Source organism: Equus przewalskii, chromosome 26 (genome assembly GCF_037783145.1).
Source record: "Equus przewalskii isolate Varuska chromosome 26, EquPr2, whole genome shotgun sequence".
NCBI classification, from domain to species: Eukaryota; Metazoa; Chordata; class Mammalia; order Perissodactyla; family Equidae; genus Equus; species Equus przewalskii.
In genome coordinates, this window is record NC_091856.1 from 38,096,221 (window position 1) to 38,117,599 (window position 21,379).

The 21,379-nt window shown below is 59.2% G+C and overlaps 1 protein-coding gene across 2 annotated transcripts in view; it reads right to left on the reverse strand.

Annotated features, from left to right (window-relative positions):
* KCNT1 (potassium sodium-activated channel subfamily T member 1) overlaps window positions 1–21,379 on the reverse strand; it is a 73,497-nt gene that overhangs the window by 45,800 nt on the left and 6,318 nt on the right. Inside the window, exons 1-2 of one of the 2 annotated variants that reach the window (XM_070597096.1) lie at window positions 16,594–16,787; window positions 14,923–15,066 (exon numbers count right to left, since the gene is read on the reverse strand). In XM_070597096.1, the coding sequence (XP_070453197.1) occupies window positions 14,923–15,017 (95 nt within the window). In that variant the 5' untranslated portion in view covers window positions 15,018–15,066; window positions 16,594–16,787. Of the gene's footprint in view, window positions 1–14,922; window positions 15,067–16,593; window positions 16,788–21,379 lie in introns of those variants that run through there. The other variant, XM_070597091.1, reaches the window with a different exon arrangement.

Consider the following 21,379-nt stretch of genomic DNA (forward strand, 5'->3'; position numbering starts at 1 on the left):
GGCAGTGCCCACCTTCCAGCCCCCACCCCTGGTACCTGCCCAGGTTGGGTGGTCCAGGCCCCTGGCCAGGTGGGAAGTCGCTGTCTGTCCTCCCTCCTGCAGGCACTCAGAGTCCTCCCTCCCCCCATTTCCTGCCCCCAAAGCTATCAGGGAGCCCATAGGGGCACCCATTTGTCAGTGCCTGTGTGCCAGGCTCAGCTCTGCGCGGGGCACGGGATGCCAGGCCGCGGATGTAGCGGCTACTGCACTGGGGGCGCTGTCTGCGCCCAGCGACCTGCCCCGAGAGCTCTGAGCGTCGCCCTGAACACAGACAACTGGAGAAGGCAGTGCAGATTCCTTGCAAAGTGGAGAGACAGAGGCGCTGAGGGAGGAAGTGGCTTCCCCAGGAGACAGAGGCAGCAAGGAGGGCAACAGGACTCCCACCCAGGACTGGCTGGCCGAGCCTCGGGTCTCTGCTGCCACGTTGTGCAGCTTTTCTGTCCAGTTCCTTCCGTTTCACGGACGGACGAGGCCCCAACCCTCAACAGCTGCCAGGGCTCCTGGCCCTCCTGACTCGCCCAGACCTGACTCCTGACCCCAGGCTCCAGCCTGCCCATCTGCCTCTGTTCCTTTACCCGACTTGGGACCCAGCAAACCACCAGGGCCTGGCGCAGACAGGTTTGTACGAGGAAGGTGGGGCTCAGGACACCAGCCCCAGGCCTAGCCCCTCCCCCAACATCTCCGAGTGCCGAACATCCCGTGTGAAGCCAGTGAGGGTCTCAGCAAAGGCTCACACGTGCATCTCCCCTGGGGCGTTTCATGTCGTGTCTGCCCCAGAGGAAGGAAGTGTCTGTACCGGCCAAGCCCCTGCCTGCCCCCTGGGAGAGGGCCGAGCACACGGCAGCCACTCCTTGCCCTTCCTGGGAGTGACGTGGAGCGGCTGCAGAGAGCGGGAAGCGTCTGGGTTGGCTGGTGAGTGAGACATACTCTGTGATGTGCATAAAACAGGCGCGGGCAGCGCCCTGCACAAACTCGGGGGCGCCGTCCACCGGGCCAACGCTGAGGTCCCTCCGCGTGTCTGTCAATGCACAGAAGAAGGGCTGGACGTCAGGGATGCTTGCCCATGTGCCCCAGGAGGCACAGGAGGCCCCTCAGGAGTGGGGCTCAGGCCGCGGGACCCTCAGAACTTGTGTTTCACGAAGAACGTGGTGCTTGCATCCGTCTAGCAATGGCGACAAACAGCACGCTCTAGGCAGCCACACCCACAGGAGCTCAGAATGGCCGGCGTGGCACGTCCGTCAGTGGGGAAGGCCCAGCGCATCTGGCCCAGCCGCCACGAATGCTGTGTCTCTTCTGTTCCTGGTTTTGGAAATTGCAGTCTGTCTTCAGATCCCGATGGCGTCTGAGGTCCAGGATCAGAGTCAGGTGACAAGGGCAGGGTATCCAACACTTTTTTTGGTAAGATCTAATGAACACTATTGGCTGATGTGCACGGAAGGACCACCAGCCAGCAGTCGGGGGGTTACGTCTGGGAGTGGGGTGGGAGGGCCTTTTCAACTGGCTGCTTTTATGTCAGGTCTGATTTATTTTGGAAATGATCCGCTCTGGGCATACAAGTCGAGTGGTGCGTCTCCTGGGCGGAGAGGACGGACACTCCTCCTGCATGGAGCAGTGGCCCGAGGCTCCGTGATCCCCATTCTTGGGCCACTGTGAGGAGTGTCCAGCGGGCAGGCCAGATGGGCCGGAGGGAGGTGGGGCAGGGAGGGCAGGCCCCCAACCCCAGGCCCTGAGGTGTCCCAGCACCGCCCACTCCCAGGGGGTCAGACAACCTGAAGTCCCTGGCTCCTCGGTGGGGGGGAGAGGCAAGAATACAGGCCCTTCTCTCAGCAAGCACACTCCCACCAACGCTGCCCATCCCTGCCCCACAGCAGCCCTCGGGGGCAGGGGTCGTCACTTGGTGTCATCTGTGCCCAGTGGGACTGCCTGCTGGGCAGAGGAGGGGAGGACCAGATGGAATCCAAGGTGTGTTTGAAGGTGGAACTTCTTGGAGGACTGGAAAGGGCAGGGCCAATCAAAGATGAGGGACTGGGTAGCTGGTGACACCCTGAGTTGGGAAGGATGGGAAGAGCAACGGGGCAGGTGGGGTGGGTTACCAGATCCATTCTGGACAGTGTCAGAGTGCCTGCCAGACAACATGCCTACCAGGAACCCTGGTGGGGCGACTGGGCTGGAGAGGGACCCAGGAGCAGGGACGACTGCAGGGTGGGCGGTGTGAGACCCACAGGTGCGAGGGCAGGTGTGAGGGCTGCCCCAGGAGCCTCCCAAGCCCAGAGAGATGAACTAACATAGTGACAGTAGTGACGAATACCTCAGAAGCCAGCAAGGAGAGGGGCACAGGCTGGCATCCAAACATTCCGAAACAGAGTCCAGGGGAACCATAGGGGCAGGGCAGGCCCCTCCCAACCCTGTTCCCACCCTCTGAAGCTGAACTGGTGCATTCATGGGGTGCTGGGATCCTCGCCCACAGCCCCACGTGGGGAGAGGTGAGGCAGGGGCTGTGCTGGTTGTCCTTGTCTGCTGGAAGACTTGGGACTGACCCTCGGACCGAAACGAGGCCTTGCAGGCTGCTGACCAGGGTCCCAGAAGCACACGAAAGATGCTCACCGCCACTAACCATCGGGGAGATGCAAATCAAAACCACAGTGCGGCCCCACCTCACACCCCTCAGGATGACTCCTATCAACCAAACAGAAAACAACAAATGTGGGCGAGGACGTGAAGAAACTGGGGCCCTCGGACACTGCTGGTGGGAATGTAAAACGGTGCTGCCGCCGTGGTAAACAGGATGGAGGTTCCTCAAAACGTTAAAAACAGAATTACCATAGGATCCAGAAATCCCACTCCTGGGAATTTATCCAAAGAACTGAAAGCAAGGTCTTGAAGACCGTGTTCATAGGACACCCACGTTCATAGCAGCATTATTCACAACAGCCAGAACGTGGAAGCAACCCAAGTGTCCATCAACGGGAATGGATTAACAAAACGTGGTCTATCCACACAGTGGAATATTATGCAGCCTTAGAAAGGATGGCAATCCTGACACGTGCTACCACAGGGAAAGACCTTGAGGACATTGTGCTCACTGAAAAGAGCCCAACACAAAAGGACAAATCCTGTAGGACTCCACTTACATGGGGTCCCTAGAGGAGTCAAATCCATACAGACAGGAAGTGGGGTGGTGCTGGGGCTGGGTGAGGGGAGGGGGTGAGTGTTCAATGGGGACAGAGCTTCAGTCTGGGAAGGTGAGAAAGTCCTAGAGATGATGGTGGTGATGGTTGAACAACAATGAGCATGTGCTTAATGCCACTGAACTGTGCACTCGAAAATGGGTAAGATGGTGAGTTTTATTTTTCCACAGTAAAAAAAAAAAAAATTGGGAGACAAGGGTACAGAATCCAGCTGGAAGGGGTCCCACTGGCCCAAGTGGGGACGACTGGGCATCGGAAGGGACGAAGGTTAAGACGCGGTGTATGGGCTTCCGGTTGTTGCTAAATATGTTACTATGAACTTAGTGGCTTCAAACGACACAGATGTATTCGTGTGGTTCTGAGGTCAGAGTCCTACAATCTCAGCGTGAGCAGGCCTGGCTCCTTCTGGAGGCTCCAGGGGAGAACGGTTCCCTGCCTTTTCCAGCTTCCTGAGGCCCCTGTGCTCCTTGGCTCGGGCCCCGCCTCGCATGCTCTGACTCTGCTCCCGTCCTCACCTCTCCTTCTCTGACTCTGGCCCTCCGGTCTCCCTCTTCTGAGGACCCTGGGATGATCTGGGCCGACCCAGACGATCCAGGATCACCTTCCCACCTCAAGATCTGTAACTTCATCGCATCTGCAAAGTCTCTCTTGCCCCCTAAGGAAACACACGCAGGCACGGGGATGAGGGCGTGGACGTCTTGAGGGGGCGTCAGCCCACCACACACGGTGAACCTATGTAACTCCATGAATACATGAGACCCGGAAAGAGGAATTCAGAAAAAAACCGTCACCCTCGGTTCTCACCGTCTGCAGCTGCCGTCGTCGTACGCCGCCTTCCTTTGGAAACTAGTAATTAAAGACAGAGGAAGGAGTGCTTTCCTGCTTTTTCAGCAGGAATTAGACTTCAGGGCACACGGCTAGCTCCCATTGATGAAAGAGATGCGCAGCTCATAGGAGGTGGCTGATTCTCACGGAGGGAGGGGCAGGACGAGGGGGCTGGCATGTCCGTCCCCAGCTGCAGCAGGTGTGGGCTCAGCAAGGACGCGCCGTGGGGCTGCGATCCGCCGATGCACTGGGGAGGGGAACTGATGCTCCAGGGTGACGGATCACCTTGAGGTGACAAGCGGGGAGCATAACTGCCCAGTGCGAAGGTGGGGCTGTCATTGCTGACCCAGGGTGTCCCTCTCGTCATCTCCAATGGAGGGACAAGCATGACGTGCCGCAGCATGGAGACGCTTAAAACGTCCTCTTGCCTAGGTCCTTCGAGTTCGGACCACCAGGCCTTCAGACCCAAAATTCAGTGTACGAGGCACACTGGGGGCAGACGAACAAGCCGAAAGCCACAAAGAGGCAGCAGGTCACACGCAGGCGGCGGAACATTCCGTGGGACGAGAGGCCTGGTGTGAGATGACTGCCGACCTCGCAGCTTAAAGCAGCCCGTTTACTGTGTCACGAGGCTCAAGTCAGTGTTGGCCGGGCTGGGCTCTGCCTGGAGCCCAGGGGAAGACGTGTGTCTGCGCCTGTCCAGTCCTTGGCGGGATTCAGTTCCTGGCGGCTGCAGGACTGGGGTCCCCCTTGTCTTGCTGGTCGTGGGCTGTCGGCTGCTCAGCTTCTAAAGGCGACCCTCCTTCCTCGGCATGTGGCCCCTCATCTTCAAAGCCAGCAGTGGGTGTCAGGTTCCCCAGAGCCCCGAGTCTCTGACGGCATCTTCTGCTTCCAGCTGGAGGCGACACTCTGCTGTCAGACGGTTTTTGTGATTAGATTGCGCCCATTTGGATAATCTCCTTATGATTCCTTCAAAGTCAACGGATTGGTAACTTTAATTATGAAAACCCCTTTTGCCACGTGTATCAGTTTCTTAGGGCCGTGGTAACAACGTACCACAGGTGGGGCTTAAACGACTGCAACTTCTTGTCTCCAGTTCTGGAGGCTGGAAGTTTGAGACGCAGGTGTCTCGGGCTGGTTCCTCCTGAGGCTGTGAGGGAGGGTCTGCCCCAGGCCTCACTCCTCGGCTCCCAGATGGACGTCTTCCCTCTGTGCCTGCCTGTCTTCAAATTTCCCCTTTTTAAGAGGACACCAGTCACACTGGGTCAGGGCCCCCCCATGACCTCATGTTCACTTATTTCCTGTAAAGCCTCTATTTCCAAATAAGGTCACGTTCTGAGGTGCTGGGGATGAGAATTTCGGAGGGACGCAGTTTATCTCCTAACACAGTGTAATGTCATGTACTCCCAGGTGTGACATCTTATCCTATTCACAGTCTTGGGGATTAGGGTGGGGGGTCTTGGGGGGCCATATCTGGTAGCAGTCGTTCTGAATTAAAAGGAGTTTGTGAATCCTAAAAACCAGACACAACACAATATTCCTGGATGGAACAAACCAACAGTGAAGGACAGGTTGGGGGCCACCGGGAATGTCTCCCTGAAGCTGGGTTATGCCACTTCCCGGACCCCTGCCCCTGGCTGCAGGCCCAGAGCCTGGGGATCCCTTGCTCACTCACCTCCAGGTTCTCTGATCACTTCATGGGCACCACCTGGGCTCCCTGAGCTCTTGGGGAAGAGACGCCATATAGGGTCACGTGCAGAGGCTCCACATATTAGGTGTGGACGTAGTCAGAGGACCATTGTCAGCCGACTGGGAAAGGATCCTGGCTGTGCCTGACTGTGCCCAGCCCGGGTGGACCCCAACAGCTCCCTGTGTGCCCCGCCTCCTGCCGAGAGAGTCCAGCAGGGTGTGAGAGGGCTGGCGTGTTGGGGAGCGGGCCCTGCACAAGGTGGCTGCCTGTGTCCCAATGCCTCCCTGTCCCTCAGGGCATTATAGTCTCCGCCGGGTACAGGTGGAGGCCTTGGCCACCCTCCGCTTCGGAGAAGACCCAGGGCTAGGGTCCCTGTCCCTGCTCCCGGCCCCTCCATCCGGGCCCTGGTTAATCACTCTGCAAAGCAGGCCAGGGGCGGGCAGGGGTGAGACAGAATCGGTGGCTAATTAGCCAGGTGGGGCTAGGCCCAGGGTGGCCTCCGTAGGGTCTGAGGCTCTGCAGGGGCTGGGTGGGTGAGGTCACCTCACTTGGCCCTCTCAACAGGCCTGAGGTGGGCATCTGCCGGGGCTCATGGAAGTGACCCCACTGAGCTGTGTTCCTTGCCTGCAGAGTCGGGGGCTGCATCCTTCATGACCTTGACCCCCGTGAGAGTCCACGAAGGGGAATTACAGTTTGAACCAAGACTCATCACAATTCCCATGACACTGAGGATGCTGGTGCCCCTCACTGGGCATCTGTGTCTGCTCTGCGCTAATTCGGGAGGAATTTAATTTTGAGTCACACACACAAGTCCCAGGATGCAGGCATAGAGGTGACGTGGTGGGCTGAGACGTGCAAGCCCAGGGTGGGACACGGCTCCTGGGGGACGCCTGGCACGCCATCTCAGGGTCTCCCCAAATATCCCTGGGGTGTGGGCACAGGGGAGCCATGGCCCATAATCTGCACAGAAATACTAATACATTGGTTGAGTTGCCCCGAGCTCCCGGGAGGGGTGAGGCCACGTGCAGACACGGGTCCAAGAGCCCCGCTGACCTGCCTCAGCGCCCACAGGCCTGTGTGGAGATGACCACCCCCTCCACCACCATCCCCCTGTGTTCTTGTCCCTCTATCCTCATCCGGTCACTGCTCTTCCTGTCCACTCCTGGCCTCCCAGGGCTGCGGGTGACCCAAGTCCCCTGAACCCTTTCTCGGAGGGACGGATGAGGGGTAGGAGGTGCCCGAGCCTCCAGAGTGGGGTTGGCTGCCCCTCTCTTTTCCCGCCATGACCCAGGGATCCCCTCCCAGGCCTCTGCTCCCTGCTGGGGACCCCGGATGACAATGGGGAGCAGAGTCAGACCTGGCCCCGGCCCCACTCACAGTAGAGTTGGCCCCAGAAAGTGACCAGAAACCATGACACGAACTTTGCTTCCTCAGGACATCTTAGAGAACCTGGCAGCACCCAGGCCTCCCTTGATTCTGTCCGGCAGCAGCGGAAAGGCGAGTCCCAGAGGGACACGGAGGAGGCAGCCTGGCGGCCTCCATGAGCCCAGTGTCCTCGTCACTTTTCTGTTGATAGTTTAAAGCCAGGAACTGCAGAGACGGCACACAGGCGCTGGGAGGACGTGGAGGCCATGCCAGAGCAGGGACGGGAAGGGCCTTGGGTGCAGGTGGCAGAGCTGAGGTGGGCGGAGGGATTCTGGGTCTGGGTGGAGGAGGGAATTAGGAGCATTGGTGGCCCATCAGAGGCTGCTGTGAGGGGGGTGGCTGTCCATGGGGCAGAAGCAGCTGCCCCAGGAGTGACCACCTGTATGCAGGGAGGAGCGTCCGGGAGGACCCCCAGGCTCCAGGGTGCTGTTCTGGGCCCGGGAGGGCCTGACAGGGGAGATGAGGCTTTTGGCTTTAGACCTGAGCACTCCTGGGTGCCTGGTGACACGTTCCCTCCACAGACGCCATCCAGTCCTATTCTGCATGGAGCTGAAGGTGGCAGGTGACTCTCAGCCTCGCCTGGGCCCCATCAGCCTGGGCCACTTCCCTGGCTAGCCATGTCCTTTGAGGCCTGTGGGTTTGCCATGGACACACGCCCCCAGCCAGGGCGGGGCAAGGAGAAGGGCCTGGGAGGGGCTGAGATCCCAGCTGGCCCCACCCTGACTATGGTCGGGGTGGAGCCACCAGCTCAGCCCCTCCCAGGTAGTCATCTGCAGCGCAGAAGGAAGGCCCTGGGGGGGGGCGGGCGGCTGGCAAAGTTATAAATCTATAAGCCCCAGGAGGCCTGAGCTCAGCAACCCCGCACAGGAAGGACCCCAGGGACCGGGGGCCAGCAGAGAGGCCTGAGCAGCGGGGCTCGGCTGCTCCAAAGCAGGCTCCCCTTCAGCCTGCTTGGCACAGGTGGGGGCCACATCCTGGGCCTCCACAGGACACTATGATAGCGCCCTCCCACCAGTCCACGTGAAACCTGCATGTGCAAAGCTTGGGCCGGCCTCGTGGCTCAGGCCCAGTGAGACTGTGGGGTCCACAGCCCCACCAGGGGGACACGCTTCCCCAAACCCCACACTCTGCGGCCCTCACCCCCAGCAGCTCCCTGCCTCCTTCTCTAACCTCCCCTGTCCCTAAAGCACCACCATCCCCCCAGCTCTCGGCCCGGAGTGTCTTCCCTGGCTGCATCCTCATCCCTGGGTCAGGCTGGCCTCGACCTTCCTCCCGCCTGCTCCTCTTGGTGCCTGCCAGTGGGCAGGAGGGGGCTGGTAGAAGGTTGCAGGATGCTCGGAGGTCAACATCGCCCCCCATGGCCCCAGGCACCCCCAGAGCCCCCAGTCCTCCCTGAACCCCCTCCCAGCTGAGAGACCCCCACAAGTGCTTGCCCTCTCTGGCCCTCAGGAAGGTCTGGGGTCCTGCACAGTGAGCAGAGAATGATGTCCCCACCCTCTGAATCCTGCCCCCTCCCAGGCCACTCCTCCCGCCTTCAGGGGTCGGGCAGGGAGGATGCAGGAGGGTGGGGGAAGGTGGCCAGTACAAGGAGGACAGACCCCGGTGGGGCACTGAGGGGCAGGCATGGGCTGGATGGAGGGCTGGGTGGGGAGGGGGCAGCCCCAGCACTTGTGCACCCGGGGATGGTTCTAACCCTCGCACCTGCCCTCCAGCCCAGCTCAGGAGCTTTCCATTATCCACAAACCCAGGCGAGGGGCTCCGAGAACGGGGCTGCTCCAAGACACCCCCACCTCTTGGCAGGCCTCACCCCATGGGAGGAGCCTGGCTTTGTCCCTCAACTCCCTGGTCCCCAGGGGCAACCTGATCCACTTCTGCTCAGCTGACAGGGGGCAGTGGGAAGGGGCACTCCTCCTGCAGAGACCCCAGCCCCTCGGGGGCCCGCCCCACCTGCTCCTCCCTGCACCCTGGCCCAGTGGGAGGGTCCCTGCTGGACGAGAGTTGAGGAGGAGCTCCCCTCCTCTGCCCAGGGCCATGGCTTCAACAGTCGCTCCACAGGGCAGGGCAGGGGCCTGTCCTCATTGCCCCCCATTCTCCTGACAGTCTGGCCTGCCTGCTCCTACTCCTCAGCTTGTTGTGTGAAACAATATTTGGTGTTGCTCAACTCCAGAGAAACAAGTCAAGCTCCCTCCTCTGCTGTCAGAGGATCTAAGGCAGACAGCAGAAGGGGGCCCTCGGGGCAGCGTTCTGATCCCGGGAGGCCTGGCCTCCATGTCCTTCCTCCAGCAAACTGGCGACCTCCCCAGAGCCTGGAGCCTCAGCCGGGATGCTCCTTGGCCAGGATGCTTCTCGCCACCTGCCCCTCCTCCACTCAGATGCCTGGGAGTGAGGGGAGGGTGCGACCCCAACATCGCCTCCAGCTGTGGGCAACCCCGCGGGGCTGGGTCCTGGGGTGTCATTGCACCCCCTACGAAGGAGGGCTCACAGCCTCGCCGGGGCCTGCAGCCTCGAGCTGAGCCATGAGGAGGTACTCGGACCCTGAGTCTGCCCCCCAGGACCGTGATGCATGTGCTCAGGATTCCAGAGAGGCAAGAGGGTCAGCTCCAGATGGGGAGGGGCTTGGAATCCTGGGGCAGAGGGGCAGTGAGCTTGTCCTGGGATGGAGCAGGGAGCCCCGAGCCCCAGGCCTTGGAGGGTCCAGGTGCACTTCTGCTGAGAGCCCTGCTCCCTGGGCCCCTGAGACCTGGCCCTGCAGGCAGCAGTGAGGGTCCTTCCAGGACCTGGCTGCCCCAGGAAGGTGTTCGAGCTCTGCCTCTGCTCGCCTCCCCCGCCTGGCTGCCCCCGGGAGAGACTGGTCGAAGCAGTGCAGCCTCCTTCGCCCACGTGGGCCGAGCCTCCTCCCGCCGCCAAGGCCACAGTGTGTGAGGCCGTGGTGACTCACTGCTCATGGCTTCATTCCCCTGGAGAACAGGAAGCCCACAGCCCTGCCCACCTGCTCACTGCCTGCCAGGAGCTGGGCGGCAGCACCCCCACTCACCCCGCAGAGCCTGCCCCGGGGCCTGTGAGCAGGACTGGTGGAGAACAGGGAGGAGGGAAGGTTCCAGCGGCAGGAATCCAGGCGAATGTGGTGGAGGGTGTGCAGGGCAGGGAGCCAGCCCTCTGCTGCTGCTGGTGGTGGGGGTCTCCCTGTGCCCCCCGCCCCTCATGATGCAGAAGGAGGGCAAGCACAGCTTATCTCCCAGACCTGAGATGCCCCCTGGCCGAGCCACTTGTCCAGGCCATCAGCCTGTGAGCCGGCAGCCCCAGGACCCCACCCAGGTTCCCCCTCATGGTTCTGGGACTGTCCCCAGGGCACTCCAAGCCCACGTGAGCGCACACGGGGCCTGAGTGGGGGGCAAGCACATCTTCTTGGTCTCAAACCTCTCTGTGCCCCACAGCCTCTCAGACCCAGAGCCTGCTCCCTGTCCCTCACCCCCCTCCATACATGCAGAGGGGTCCTGACAGGCCAGGCGCCCCTCCATCCTCCACTTGGGGACTCAGTGATGGGGGCACAGGCTTCGAGAGGTGAGAGAGGGGCTGAGGGGGAGGAGGGACACAGGGGCTCTAGGGGCCCATGTCACAGGCACCCAGGAGGGGGCCTCCAATAGCCAGGCCATTGTCCCCTCCTCCCCCTTGCTGGGAGCCGTGGCTACATCATTTGATCGGCTGTTTGACAGGGTCCAGCCGATTAACGCCGAGGGGTGCAGGGTCGCCCCTTGGTGAAGAATAACCGGCCAGCCCCTCACATAGTTCTGAAACCTGTGCTGCTTCTAATTGCCCTTCATTCCTTTTCCTTTCTTAACCTCCAGTTTTCACTCCTTTGGGTGGCTGCTTGGGAGGCACTACCTCCCGGGAAAATTAGATATAGTAAGAGAATGTGACCACCTGCAGGTAACTTTCAAGATATTTTTCAGTTAATTATTGGAGGAGCACACAGTCCCATTTGAGACAATCAGAAAGGAATCCTGCCCAGATAAGATGTCGAATTAGGTTTATGGCCTCCATCTGGTTAATGTTTCCTTCTCCCTCCAGTTCTTTGTCTAAATATATATATGCATCGTCCTTCTAAGTTTGCTGGTTAATTGGATGATCAAGAAGTATCTATATATTATTCTTGACCTTCTGCTTTCTGTTAAAATGTTATAGAGGTTTTCTCCCAGAAGCAATAAATAATAAATAATTGATGAGTGGAAGGGCCGAGGGGTGCAGGGATGCCCCTCAGTGAAGAATGGCCGGCCCACACCCCTGATATTTTCTGAAATTATATGCATGCTTTCTAGCAAGGTTATGTCTATACTTATTTCTGTTTTTTATTCTTGAAGATATACAGTTTAGCTTAGCTTTTCAGCCCTTTACTTTACTAACAAAGTGATAACTTTCTCCGGCAGTGTACTTAAGGGACTGTTAGCTCTACAATCTAAAAGACAAAGGAATGCTTCCACCCCCCAAAGCGCGCGAAAATGTAAAGATGTTAAACTGCCCACTGAGAATGCAGATAGCCCTGGGGATAAGACTCCCTGGAGTCGCCTTTTGTTCCCATTAACCATCTACACTAATGGCGTAAATGATTGAGGGAGGCAGGGATGGCTCCACCAGGATGTAACCAGACGGGCTGCTGTCCTGTCCGGAGGCCTGGACCTTCTCTCTTTGATTTAACTTTACCATGAATTACAACAGACGCCTAGGTACCTATCTCCTTTAGCTTAGAGACAACAAACACTAGTTAATTGCGGAGAAGACTACCATTAACCTTATGCTCTATAGAATAGAATGCTAATAAATATTCTTGTGCTCGTTTTTCACTTCCTTATCTCTCTGAGAATATTTGTAGAACTATTTCTGTACTAATCCTGAAAAATATATAAACGACACTTGTGCACAGTAAAGTCGGACTTGCTAACACCAACCCAAGTCTCACGTCCTCTTTATTTCCCCCTCACTCATCGCGCCGACGCCGTCCATCCCTCAGGAACCTGGACTCCCCCGGGGCGGGACCCCGGCACCCCCTGAGCTTGAGTGTCAGCTGGGAGCCCTGCCGGGGCCTCCACGTGTATATCCTCATGAATGGGGCCCAGGGGATCTCACGACCCCCAGGAATCCCATCCGGGTTCCCTGCACTGCCTGCCCTGAGGAGACCTGGGAGCACAGACTGTGAGCACGAGGCGGCATTCCAGAGTCTGGGGGTTCACGAAAGGGGCCAGGCCAGACTCACTGGCCCTGCTGTAGATGCTGCACAGCTGCCTTTGGGCAAAGAAGTTTCGAGAAAAGAGAAACTCTTCTGATGGGGCTCCCTGCACTGTGTTTACTGATGTGGCTGGCAGTGAGTGGAGAGGCCTCCTCTGGGCCCCATGGTCCCCTCCAGGCCCCCACCTCACTTGCTCCCCATGCCCCACCCCTAGCTGCCCGCTTGGCCCCGGGTATGCCGTGCAGCCAGCACGGCTCCCCTCCAGCTTTCATGGGTGCAGTGGCAGTATCACCCAGAAACTGGCTGGAGAAGTGCAAGCCAGAGCCCCCTCCCCACCTGTGAGCCCTGGACACTCTGAGGGCCACCCACCTCCACCTGGGCCCCATGCCTCTGCTCTGGGGCAACAAGGGGGATCTTTCCCAAATGGCCTGGCAGGGTCAAGCTCCTTCCTTCCCATTGACATCCCCCAGGGCTGGGCAGTCCTGTAAACACCAGTGCAGTGTCTCCACGCATGGGGCCACAGGGGTCTTTCCTCTGAAGGATTCATGCACACACAGCTCACCTCTGAATGCCATCCACATACAGCCACAAGGCCCCTGAGCCTGGCACACAGGAGGCTCTCCCCCTGAAAACAAGGTGGAGCAGAACGGAGACTGGGGGTTGCCTAGAGCTGGGGTGGGGTGGGGAGTGGGGAGTGACTGCTGATGGGCATGGGGTTTCCTTCTGGGGGGATGGAGTGCTCTGGGACTGGACAGTGGTGGTGGTAGACGACGTCGTGAATGTCCTAAATCTCATGTTCTGTATATTTTACCACATCAGGAAACCCCAAACCACAGGGTCTGGGACACTGTGGAGGAGTCAGGGCCAGCTTCCCACACCCCAGGGGACAGGGAGAACTCCTGCCCAGCAGACACACGCCCCCCCCCTCCCCCACCCATGGCCCACGGCGAAGACATTTGCTATCCACCTCTGACAACTGAGGATGTGTCACTCCAATTACATCAACCACAGTCACTGGCATTTATCGAGGCAGCCAGAGGACCTGGGCCCACTCAGGGAGATGGACGTCGTTTCTTGCCCAAGATCAGAAGGCTCTCCGGGTGCTGTTTCTGAGAATTAGCCAAGTTCCAGGGGAGTGAGCACCAAGGGGCTGGTGCTGACTTGGGAGGTGCTGAGCACACGGCTTCAGCCAAGGGAAGCCCCCAGCCCTGTCTCGAGTTCCAGGAGGGCAGGAGAGCCTCCCGTCACAGACGCATGCCAGGACCCACCTGTCCTCCCCAACCTCAGCTCATGCAGGGGGTCGAACTAAACTCTTTACCTGGGCAGGTGTTCTTGGGTGGGTTTGTTTATTGCTATAAGACTCAGCCTAACAAGATAAAACAAGATCACCTTTAGAAAGGCCCTCTGCCAGACTCCATCCTCGACTTTACGTGGATGAAGACTTTGGGGTCAATTTCCCCTCCTGATTCTACTTGGAGAAGGCACCCGAATGTCATGTGAGGTCTGGTAGGATGTTCTGTTTCCAGCAGCAGGCTGATTTTAAGATCCCTCTCCACAAGCTTTGGCAGCTCCTCATACACACATTCCCTACGTACTGACCTTATTCACAAACATGACTTTTTCCCAGCTGCATCAGCAGTGGGTTATTCTGAGAGCTCAGTTTGTGTCCTGACAATTTTCAATCTCATGTGCTTTATGTGCTAACTTGAATGATTGCACTGTTGGGGGAAAATGCAGATTCGCTCACCCAGTCCAGGGCTGGGCGGGGAAGGAGCCCACAGATACCACTGGCCCCGGCCGCACCCCCACCATACTCTGCAAGGAAAGTGTTTAGGATCCAGAGCCCTGCGTGAGTCCTCGGCGCTCGCCTTCACGCCTCCCCTGAGGCTGACGGAGCTAAAGTGCTGGGTGTTTACCCAAGACAGCTATTTGGGGAAAAGGCAGAGAAAAGCAACATTTCTCCCAGCTTCCTGCCAGCCCCCTCAGCGTATGAATTATTCCCACGGGCTCATTCTGCCAGTCCTTTACGGAAAGACTCAAATTCATTTTGCTTTGTTCCACCCAGGAGAATACGAAGTGAAGGAGCGTTGTCACTCTCAATAAGTGACCACGGCATGAGCTTGAAGGACGCTGTCCCTCAATTAATAATAAATGACCACGGCCAGAGTCCGGAGGACACCAGGCCTCCGCCAGACCGTGGGGCTCCGCCATCAGAGTGCTTCCGGCCCTGGCTTGTCCCCCAAATCAACACAGCTGCGAGCGGGGCTGGGGGGCTGGGAGCAGACTGGGGAGACCAGACCCGGGAATCGGTCTTGGGGAGACTCCCCAGCACGGAGCATCCCGTCCCATCCTCCAGGGCCCCTCCCGGGAAAACGCTTCGCATTCTCCGCATCCCCCCGCGGAACTTCTCCCGCCCGGAAGGCAGCCCGGGAAAGTTGAAGGGCGCGGGCGCGCGGACGGCCTTCAGCACCGCGGACAGCTCCCAGCGCGCAGCCTCGGGGGGCGGCGCGCGGACCCCAGGCCGCCCCGCCTACCTGTCGTCGGTCTGGAAGGACTGGTCGCCCAGCAGCAGGTCCCGGAAGCGGTACCGCGGCGGCAAGGGCAGCACCTCCGAGTCCAGGTCGCTCATCTTGAGGCTGGCGGTGTCCAGGAGCACGCCGTCCCCGGCGCCCAGCTGCCTGCGGGCACACGCCAGCGCCCCCTCAGCCCGCGCCCGCGCGGGGACGGCCAGCCCCTGGCCCACCCGCCCACCCGCCCCGCCGCGCAGCCCGCGCAGCCCAGCCGGCCGCCACCGCACCTGCCGCACCCGCCCCAGCTGTGCGGGCTGGGTTGGGGGAGGCTCACTCCAAGGTGCCTGCAGGGCACGGGGAGGTTTGTCACTGCCAGCTCAGGGGCAGGCACTCACAGCACCCCTGGACCCCCGCCAGGGCCATGCCAGCCCTCTCAGCTCCCCCCACGCACAGCCTTTGCCAGGGCTGGCTGCTCAGCCTTCCTCAGGGTCCACAACACCCGCCTCTGCCCAAAGGCCTCCTCTCAGACCCTCAGGCTGCTGGGAGCGGGGCAGGGGGTGACCAGGATGCTTAAGAAGAGGCCTTTGTCTGCCGCCTCCTGGGGGCAGCTCAGGTCAGATCAGACACTGGGAGGGGTCGTCTTTGGGGGAAGGCAGGATTCCCTTGGGCCCGAGCTATCCTTGAGAGTGTCACTAGGACACTGGGGCCACAGAGACCCTCATCCCAGTCACCTGAGTTAAAGGGCCTGCCAGTGCCACAGCAGGGGGACAGGGCCAGGCCAGGCAAACTGGGAGGGTCCTTGGTGGTGTGCAGCCTTTTGGGGTCCAAGCATTCACCTTCTGGGCTCCTGCGTCTTTCCTGCCTGCATCCCCACATCAAGGTGAGTTTTGGCTGCAGCTGCCCCCACATGCAGCAAGTTGGGGCAGGGGCCAGCAGAGCAACTTCTAGGCTCCTGGTTCCCAGCTTCTTGGGGCAGCAGCCCCCAAGCCCTCTGGGCATTAGCCAGGACCTCTCAGCCCTCCAAATCAGAGGATCGCTATCCTTTGAGCCCCGTCCCAGCAACGCGGCCCCTGACCCAGCAGAGCAGCTGCACATCCATTAACTGGATGCCCTGGAGACACTTATGTCCACAGCACAGATGGAAAAATGGAGGTCTGGGCCATCGGCGCGAGGGGGAGACTCAGGTCAGACCTCAGGGCTCCTGACCCCAATCTGCGCCCTGGACTCCTGGGCCTCTGGTATCCCCCTGACCTTCCAGGTGAGTCCATCCCCAGGCCACCCATCACTGCAGCCCCTCAGATGGCCCACAGTGGGATGCCTGTGAAGAGGCAGGAATTCTTGTGCTGGGCTGAGCATCTCCTTCGCCCGGCTCCTTTAAGAGCTGACACCCTCCACTCCTTCAGGAGGGTGGCGCACGGTTGTGATCCTTTAGTGTCAGGGGACCAGGAAAGGGGCCTCCTGGACCCCTTCTAAGTCGCTGTAGGGAGGGCAGAATGGGCTGGGGGAGAGGGAGGTCTCCACCCGATCGGGCCGACCCCTAAGGCGCTGTGACCGGCAGGAGGGCAGCAAGGAGGGTGGAGGAGCCCAGCTCGCCTGGAGCAAGTGTAGGAGTCAGCTGACCACACTCAGCTCCCCACGCCGGGAAATCGAGGGAGGGCAGGCTGTGCCCAGAGGCTGGGAACGAGGGCCACTCACCTGGGGCATGAGGTCCACGCGGGCAGACAGGTGCCACAAAACCCTTCTCTTCCTCAAGCCGGGAAGGGCAGGCACATTCCCTGAGGCCCCACCCAGGGCCCGTCCCACACCCCCCACCCCCGGATGAGCAGCAGGCGAGTGTCGGCACCCCCATCCTAGAGCCGTCAGGAGCGGCTTGAAGGCCGTCCCAGACTGAAGCTGCAAGTGGCAGGCACAGGCCCAACATGCCGCCCACTGTTTTCCCAGGTCATGGGGTCAGCCTCGAGGACCTGGCAGCGTTCGAGAAATAACATTTTCCTAATTGCATCAGCGTGGCTGCATGTTTTTCCTGAGTCACAAGCTAGCCGGGCCGTGGGGCGGAGTGGGCAGGCAGGGGAGCACATGGCCAGAGGTGGGGGCTGTATTTCCTTGGTTTTGCCCCTTGCTTGCTGAAAGCCTCTTTCAACGGCAGAACCTCAAGGGACTGCCGGCTCCCTAGGTGCGGCCGGCTCCCATCCTCCCATTTCCAGCTGCTTCAGGTTTCTCTCCCAGTCTCGAGGCCCAGACTTGGCAGGGCCCGTGGAGGAGCTCAGAGGTGACACCTCCGTTTGCTTCAGGGGGACACGGGGATGCGCCAGAAGTCAGGAGGCCTGGCCTGGGCCCCTGCGATGTGGCTGGGGGGGGGGTGGTGACAAGGGTACACTGCCCCTTCTCCCTTGCGGTGTTGCTGCGACACTGGACAATCGAGTGAGCACAGGGTCTGAACCGACACCCCACAGACCTCCTGGCATCTTCCCTGTTCCCCTAGCAGAGCCAAAAGCCGACGGGGAGCTGATTGTTTGTTGTGCTGGCCGAGGGCCCTGGGGTCTCCTGGAAAGGTGCCCATGGCAGGAGGGATGGACATGGCTGTGCAGCTTCTCCCTGTGTTGCCAGGGTCTGGTACAGGCCTCTCCCTGAGCCTGAAGGACGGTGTCACTGAGAGCTTTTGGACATGTGGGTTTGGGGGGGGTCCCATCCCCGCAGAAGCTGAGATGGTCCGGGTGGGGTGAGAACACGACCCTGATACAGCTGTCTGGACACGGGGGGCCCACCTCGCAGTCTCTGCCTCCTCATCTCCCCTTCCCACCCCCTCCTCCCTGCATGACCTGAAAGGTCCAGGAGGAAGTCTGGGACCCCCGAGACCACGCCTGTCATCTCCTCATCTTCTGTGTGGACGGCCGCACCAAAGAACTGCTGATTTCTACAAGAACTCAGTGCTTTGGTGACTCGAGACAGGCGTCCAACTCCCCAGCCCTCACTCACCCTCAGCACAAAGTGTGGAGCCCCACCTGTGGGACTTGCCGCCCCCTGGAGCCAGGGCAGAGCAGCCCCCCTCCCAGGCAAGGCTGGGGGAGCCCCTGCTCCTCTTGGGGACTCTGGGGGGCCCATGGGCACAGAACTGCCAGGTCCAGGGAGCAGCCTAGGGTCCCGATGACTCGAGTGTGGCTTGGCCCTGCCCTACCAGTCCATGCTGGGTGGCCCGGGGAAAGTCACTTGACCTCTCTGAGTCTGTTTCCATATCTGTAAATGACTATGCTGATGTCTTCTGTCCTTACGGGGTGATTGTAAAGATGTAAAGAGATAGTGAGTGTGAGGTGTTCATCATAGTACCCAGCGGACGAGTGCTTAATCAATGTCAGTTTTTAATCTGGGGCCCGTTAGCCAGCAGTCTGGCCGAGTTCTGGTGGACAAAGGCTCTGACTGCAAGCATCAGGTCCCTGGGATGGTCAGCTCCCCATCACGCCCTCCCCGGTCAGCTGGAGGTCCCTTTGGGGAGCTTGGATTCAGGTGCTGATCTATGGGACCCAGCCAGAGAGGCCAGGATGAGAAAGGAGGTCCACCCCCAGTACACACAATGGGAGCCCCACCCCAGCAGTCTGTGCACACGTGGTCCTGTGCCCTGACCCACCAACTCCAGGGGAGGGAGAGCCCGGCGGAGTGTGGGGACTGGGGCTGCAGGGTGGCGGCATGGAGCCAGGACTCCCTCTCCATAATGTGACACGAGGACTCGTGGGCTCACGGAGCCTGAGGAGCTTCACTGAGGTCCCGCAGCCCAGAAAGGGGCCGCGGGATGGGAGGCCAGGTCGGCCTGATGCTCAGCCGTCCTGTTTACCTCCAGGCTGAGCTGCCTTTGGGCGGTGGGGGAACCCCTCTGAAGGCCAGGGATTTCTGCCTCTCTGTCCGTTAGTGGTCAAGGAGTCAGGACTGAGGAAGGTAAAGTGGTCAGACTGCTTCTTCCGCCAAAGGCACCAGGCCCCGATGGTTTCACGGCCAAGTTCTGCCACCTCTGCCAAACGGTCCCAAGGCACAGGAAGAAATGAAAGCTACTCTGCTCATCTCCCAAGGCTGGCCTGATCCCATCACCAACCAGGCACGGACAGCGCCAATGGAGGCACTAGGCAATCTCCCATATGACTCTAAGCGCAAAATTCCTAAATAAACTCTTAGCAAGTGGAATCCAGCAGTGTATTAAAACAACACCACAACGCGAAGTCGAATAGGACTTATCTAAAAAAAGATGCAATGTGCTTCATTATGCTAAGAAATTAAAGGAGAAATTCCATATGATCATGTTAGTAGATATAGAAAAAAAAACTCGAGTCAAAACCCAATAATAAATTAGATATGGAGGGAAACATTCTTAATTTGATTAACAACACCAAGAGGAATCTCCAAGAAGTCGAGGCAAACGGTTTTGCCTCTAGTGAAACATTGGAGGCATTCCCACGCAAGGTGGGAGCACGGGTCTGCTGGCCGTGAAGGGAGGTCCGACCTGTGCACCGAGACCAAGAAAAGGAGAACAACGGGCACTGAAAGGAAGAAATGGGCTCTGTTTGCAGCTGGAATAATCATTTAGCTGGAAAACCCAAGAGAATCCACTGAGAAACTACTGGAACAAATGAGAGCATCTAAGGATGCAGCCAGATCTGAGAGTGTCACGCAGACCAGGAGCAAAGCAGTGAGCATCATGGGAAGATGCTGCTCATGGCAGCTGCCAAAGCCAAGGACCCGGAGCTCCACTCGCCACAAACCTCAGGACCACTGGGAGACATCGGATGTCGGTCCTGAAAGATGGGCCAGAAGCTGTCACTCACGGGAGGGGGAGGAGGTCACGTTCCCCATGGCTCAGGAGTCCATTCTCCAGAAAAAGGGGCAAAGGTAATCAGCTCCCATCAACATGCACGGTCACTTTCTCAGAACCTGATCAATCATTTCCAAAATACATCCCGAAGAATAATTGTGCAAGAACAGCCAAAACGAGTGTGAGAATAAAAACAGAGAGAAGGGACTCGCCTTGCCGGCTGTCAGGACTAATTTATATAGCCACAGCAATGGAAACTGGAGGATTTGGCACAAGAAAGGACACACAGCAGGAAAATTTAGGTTGTGAGAAAGGAGGCGGTGGGGGGGCCTTGAGTAGCGCGGTGCTGGGTCAAGGCAGCTCACCCTCCGAGGGCTGCCACCGGGGTGCTCAGAGCATCCTTGGCTGGTGGGGGGATGGAGGCCCCGAGGCCTGAAGGAGCTCACCTAACCTTGGCAGGGCCAGTGCGGGAACCCAGGTACCTCTGTGGCTCTGCTCTACGGCCGCGTGCCTTCCGTTAGCTAAAGTAAGACCCCAGCTCACAGCCCCAAGCTGAGGAAGAGACTGCAAGAGAAAACAGGGGAATCACATTTGGCCTCGAGAAGGCCTCTTATTCAATGCACGAAAACCAGAAAGCGTAGAGGAACAGACTTACAAATGCTTCCACATCAAGCAAGACGCTTCTGTTTAAGTGAAGACTCGTTGGCAAGAGGACAGAATAGCAGTGACCAGGGAGGACACAGCCACACCAGCCACGATGGGCAGGTCACTGCAAGAATGCCCGAAAGTCATGCGGAAAAGACAAACCAGTGGAAAACAAGGCAAAGGACGGACTAGCAGCAGCTCAAAGAAGAGAAAATGAACAAATAAGCCTTCATGGGAACAGGCTTTCTGCCTCACTGGTCTCTCAGGAGACGGAGCCGAGTGGTCTCACGTGCTGACAGCCATGTGCGGTCTGAGAACGTCCAGGGCGGGGAGCGTGTGGAACCCGGGCTCTGTGTCCATGTGTGTCACGTGACACCAGTGGAGCCGCCGGAGCCATGGACTGCCTGTGATATAACAGCATGACCCGGAGCCTCTCCCCGGGACATCCTCACCCTGAGCCTAGGGAGGCCCAGGCACGGATTTCCATCACAGCCTTAGGACAACGCTGGATGTCCATTAATGCAGGACAGTGCCGCTCTGTGACCGAGCAGGTCCACGTGACCCGTGTGGACGCATCTCTACAAATGTAAACAACCCTTTCAACGGGATCCTATTTATGTAAAAGACCAAACACAGCTCTGCTCTGAAAGGGCCCCGTGAGGGGGGCCCCCTGGTCACTCGGCTCATACACGACGCACTCACTGAGCCAGCACACCGCGACCTCGGTTTGGGAGGTGGCAGGGGGGTGAGAGGTAGAGTCTCATCCACGACACCAGACGTGGAAACTGTATCATATGAGACTCGTGTTACCAGACGTGAGAAAGCCGCGGGATCGCCTGCCTCCCCAAGCTCAGCCCTCGTCGAGGCCCAGCCCGAGACGGGCCTCTGGGAGGAGGGGCCTGCTCCTCAGGCTGGACATACACACCTGGGAAAACGTTCCTTCTCCCCCCAGGGTTCCTGTTAGGAGTCCACACTGCTCCTAATGCTCACAACGACCATGCAGGGCCCCGAGTGTGACTGAGGGACACCCCCGCTGGCTAA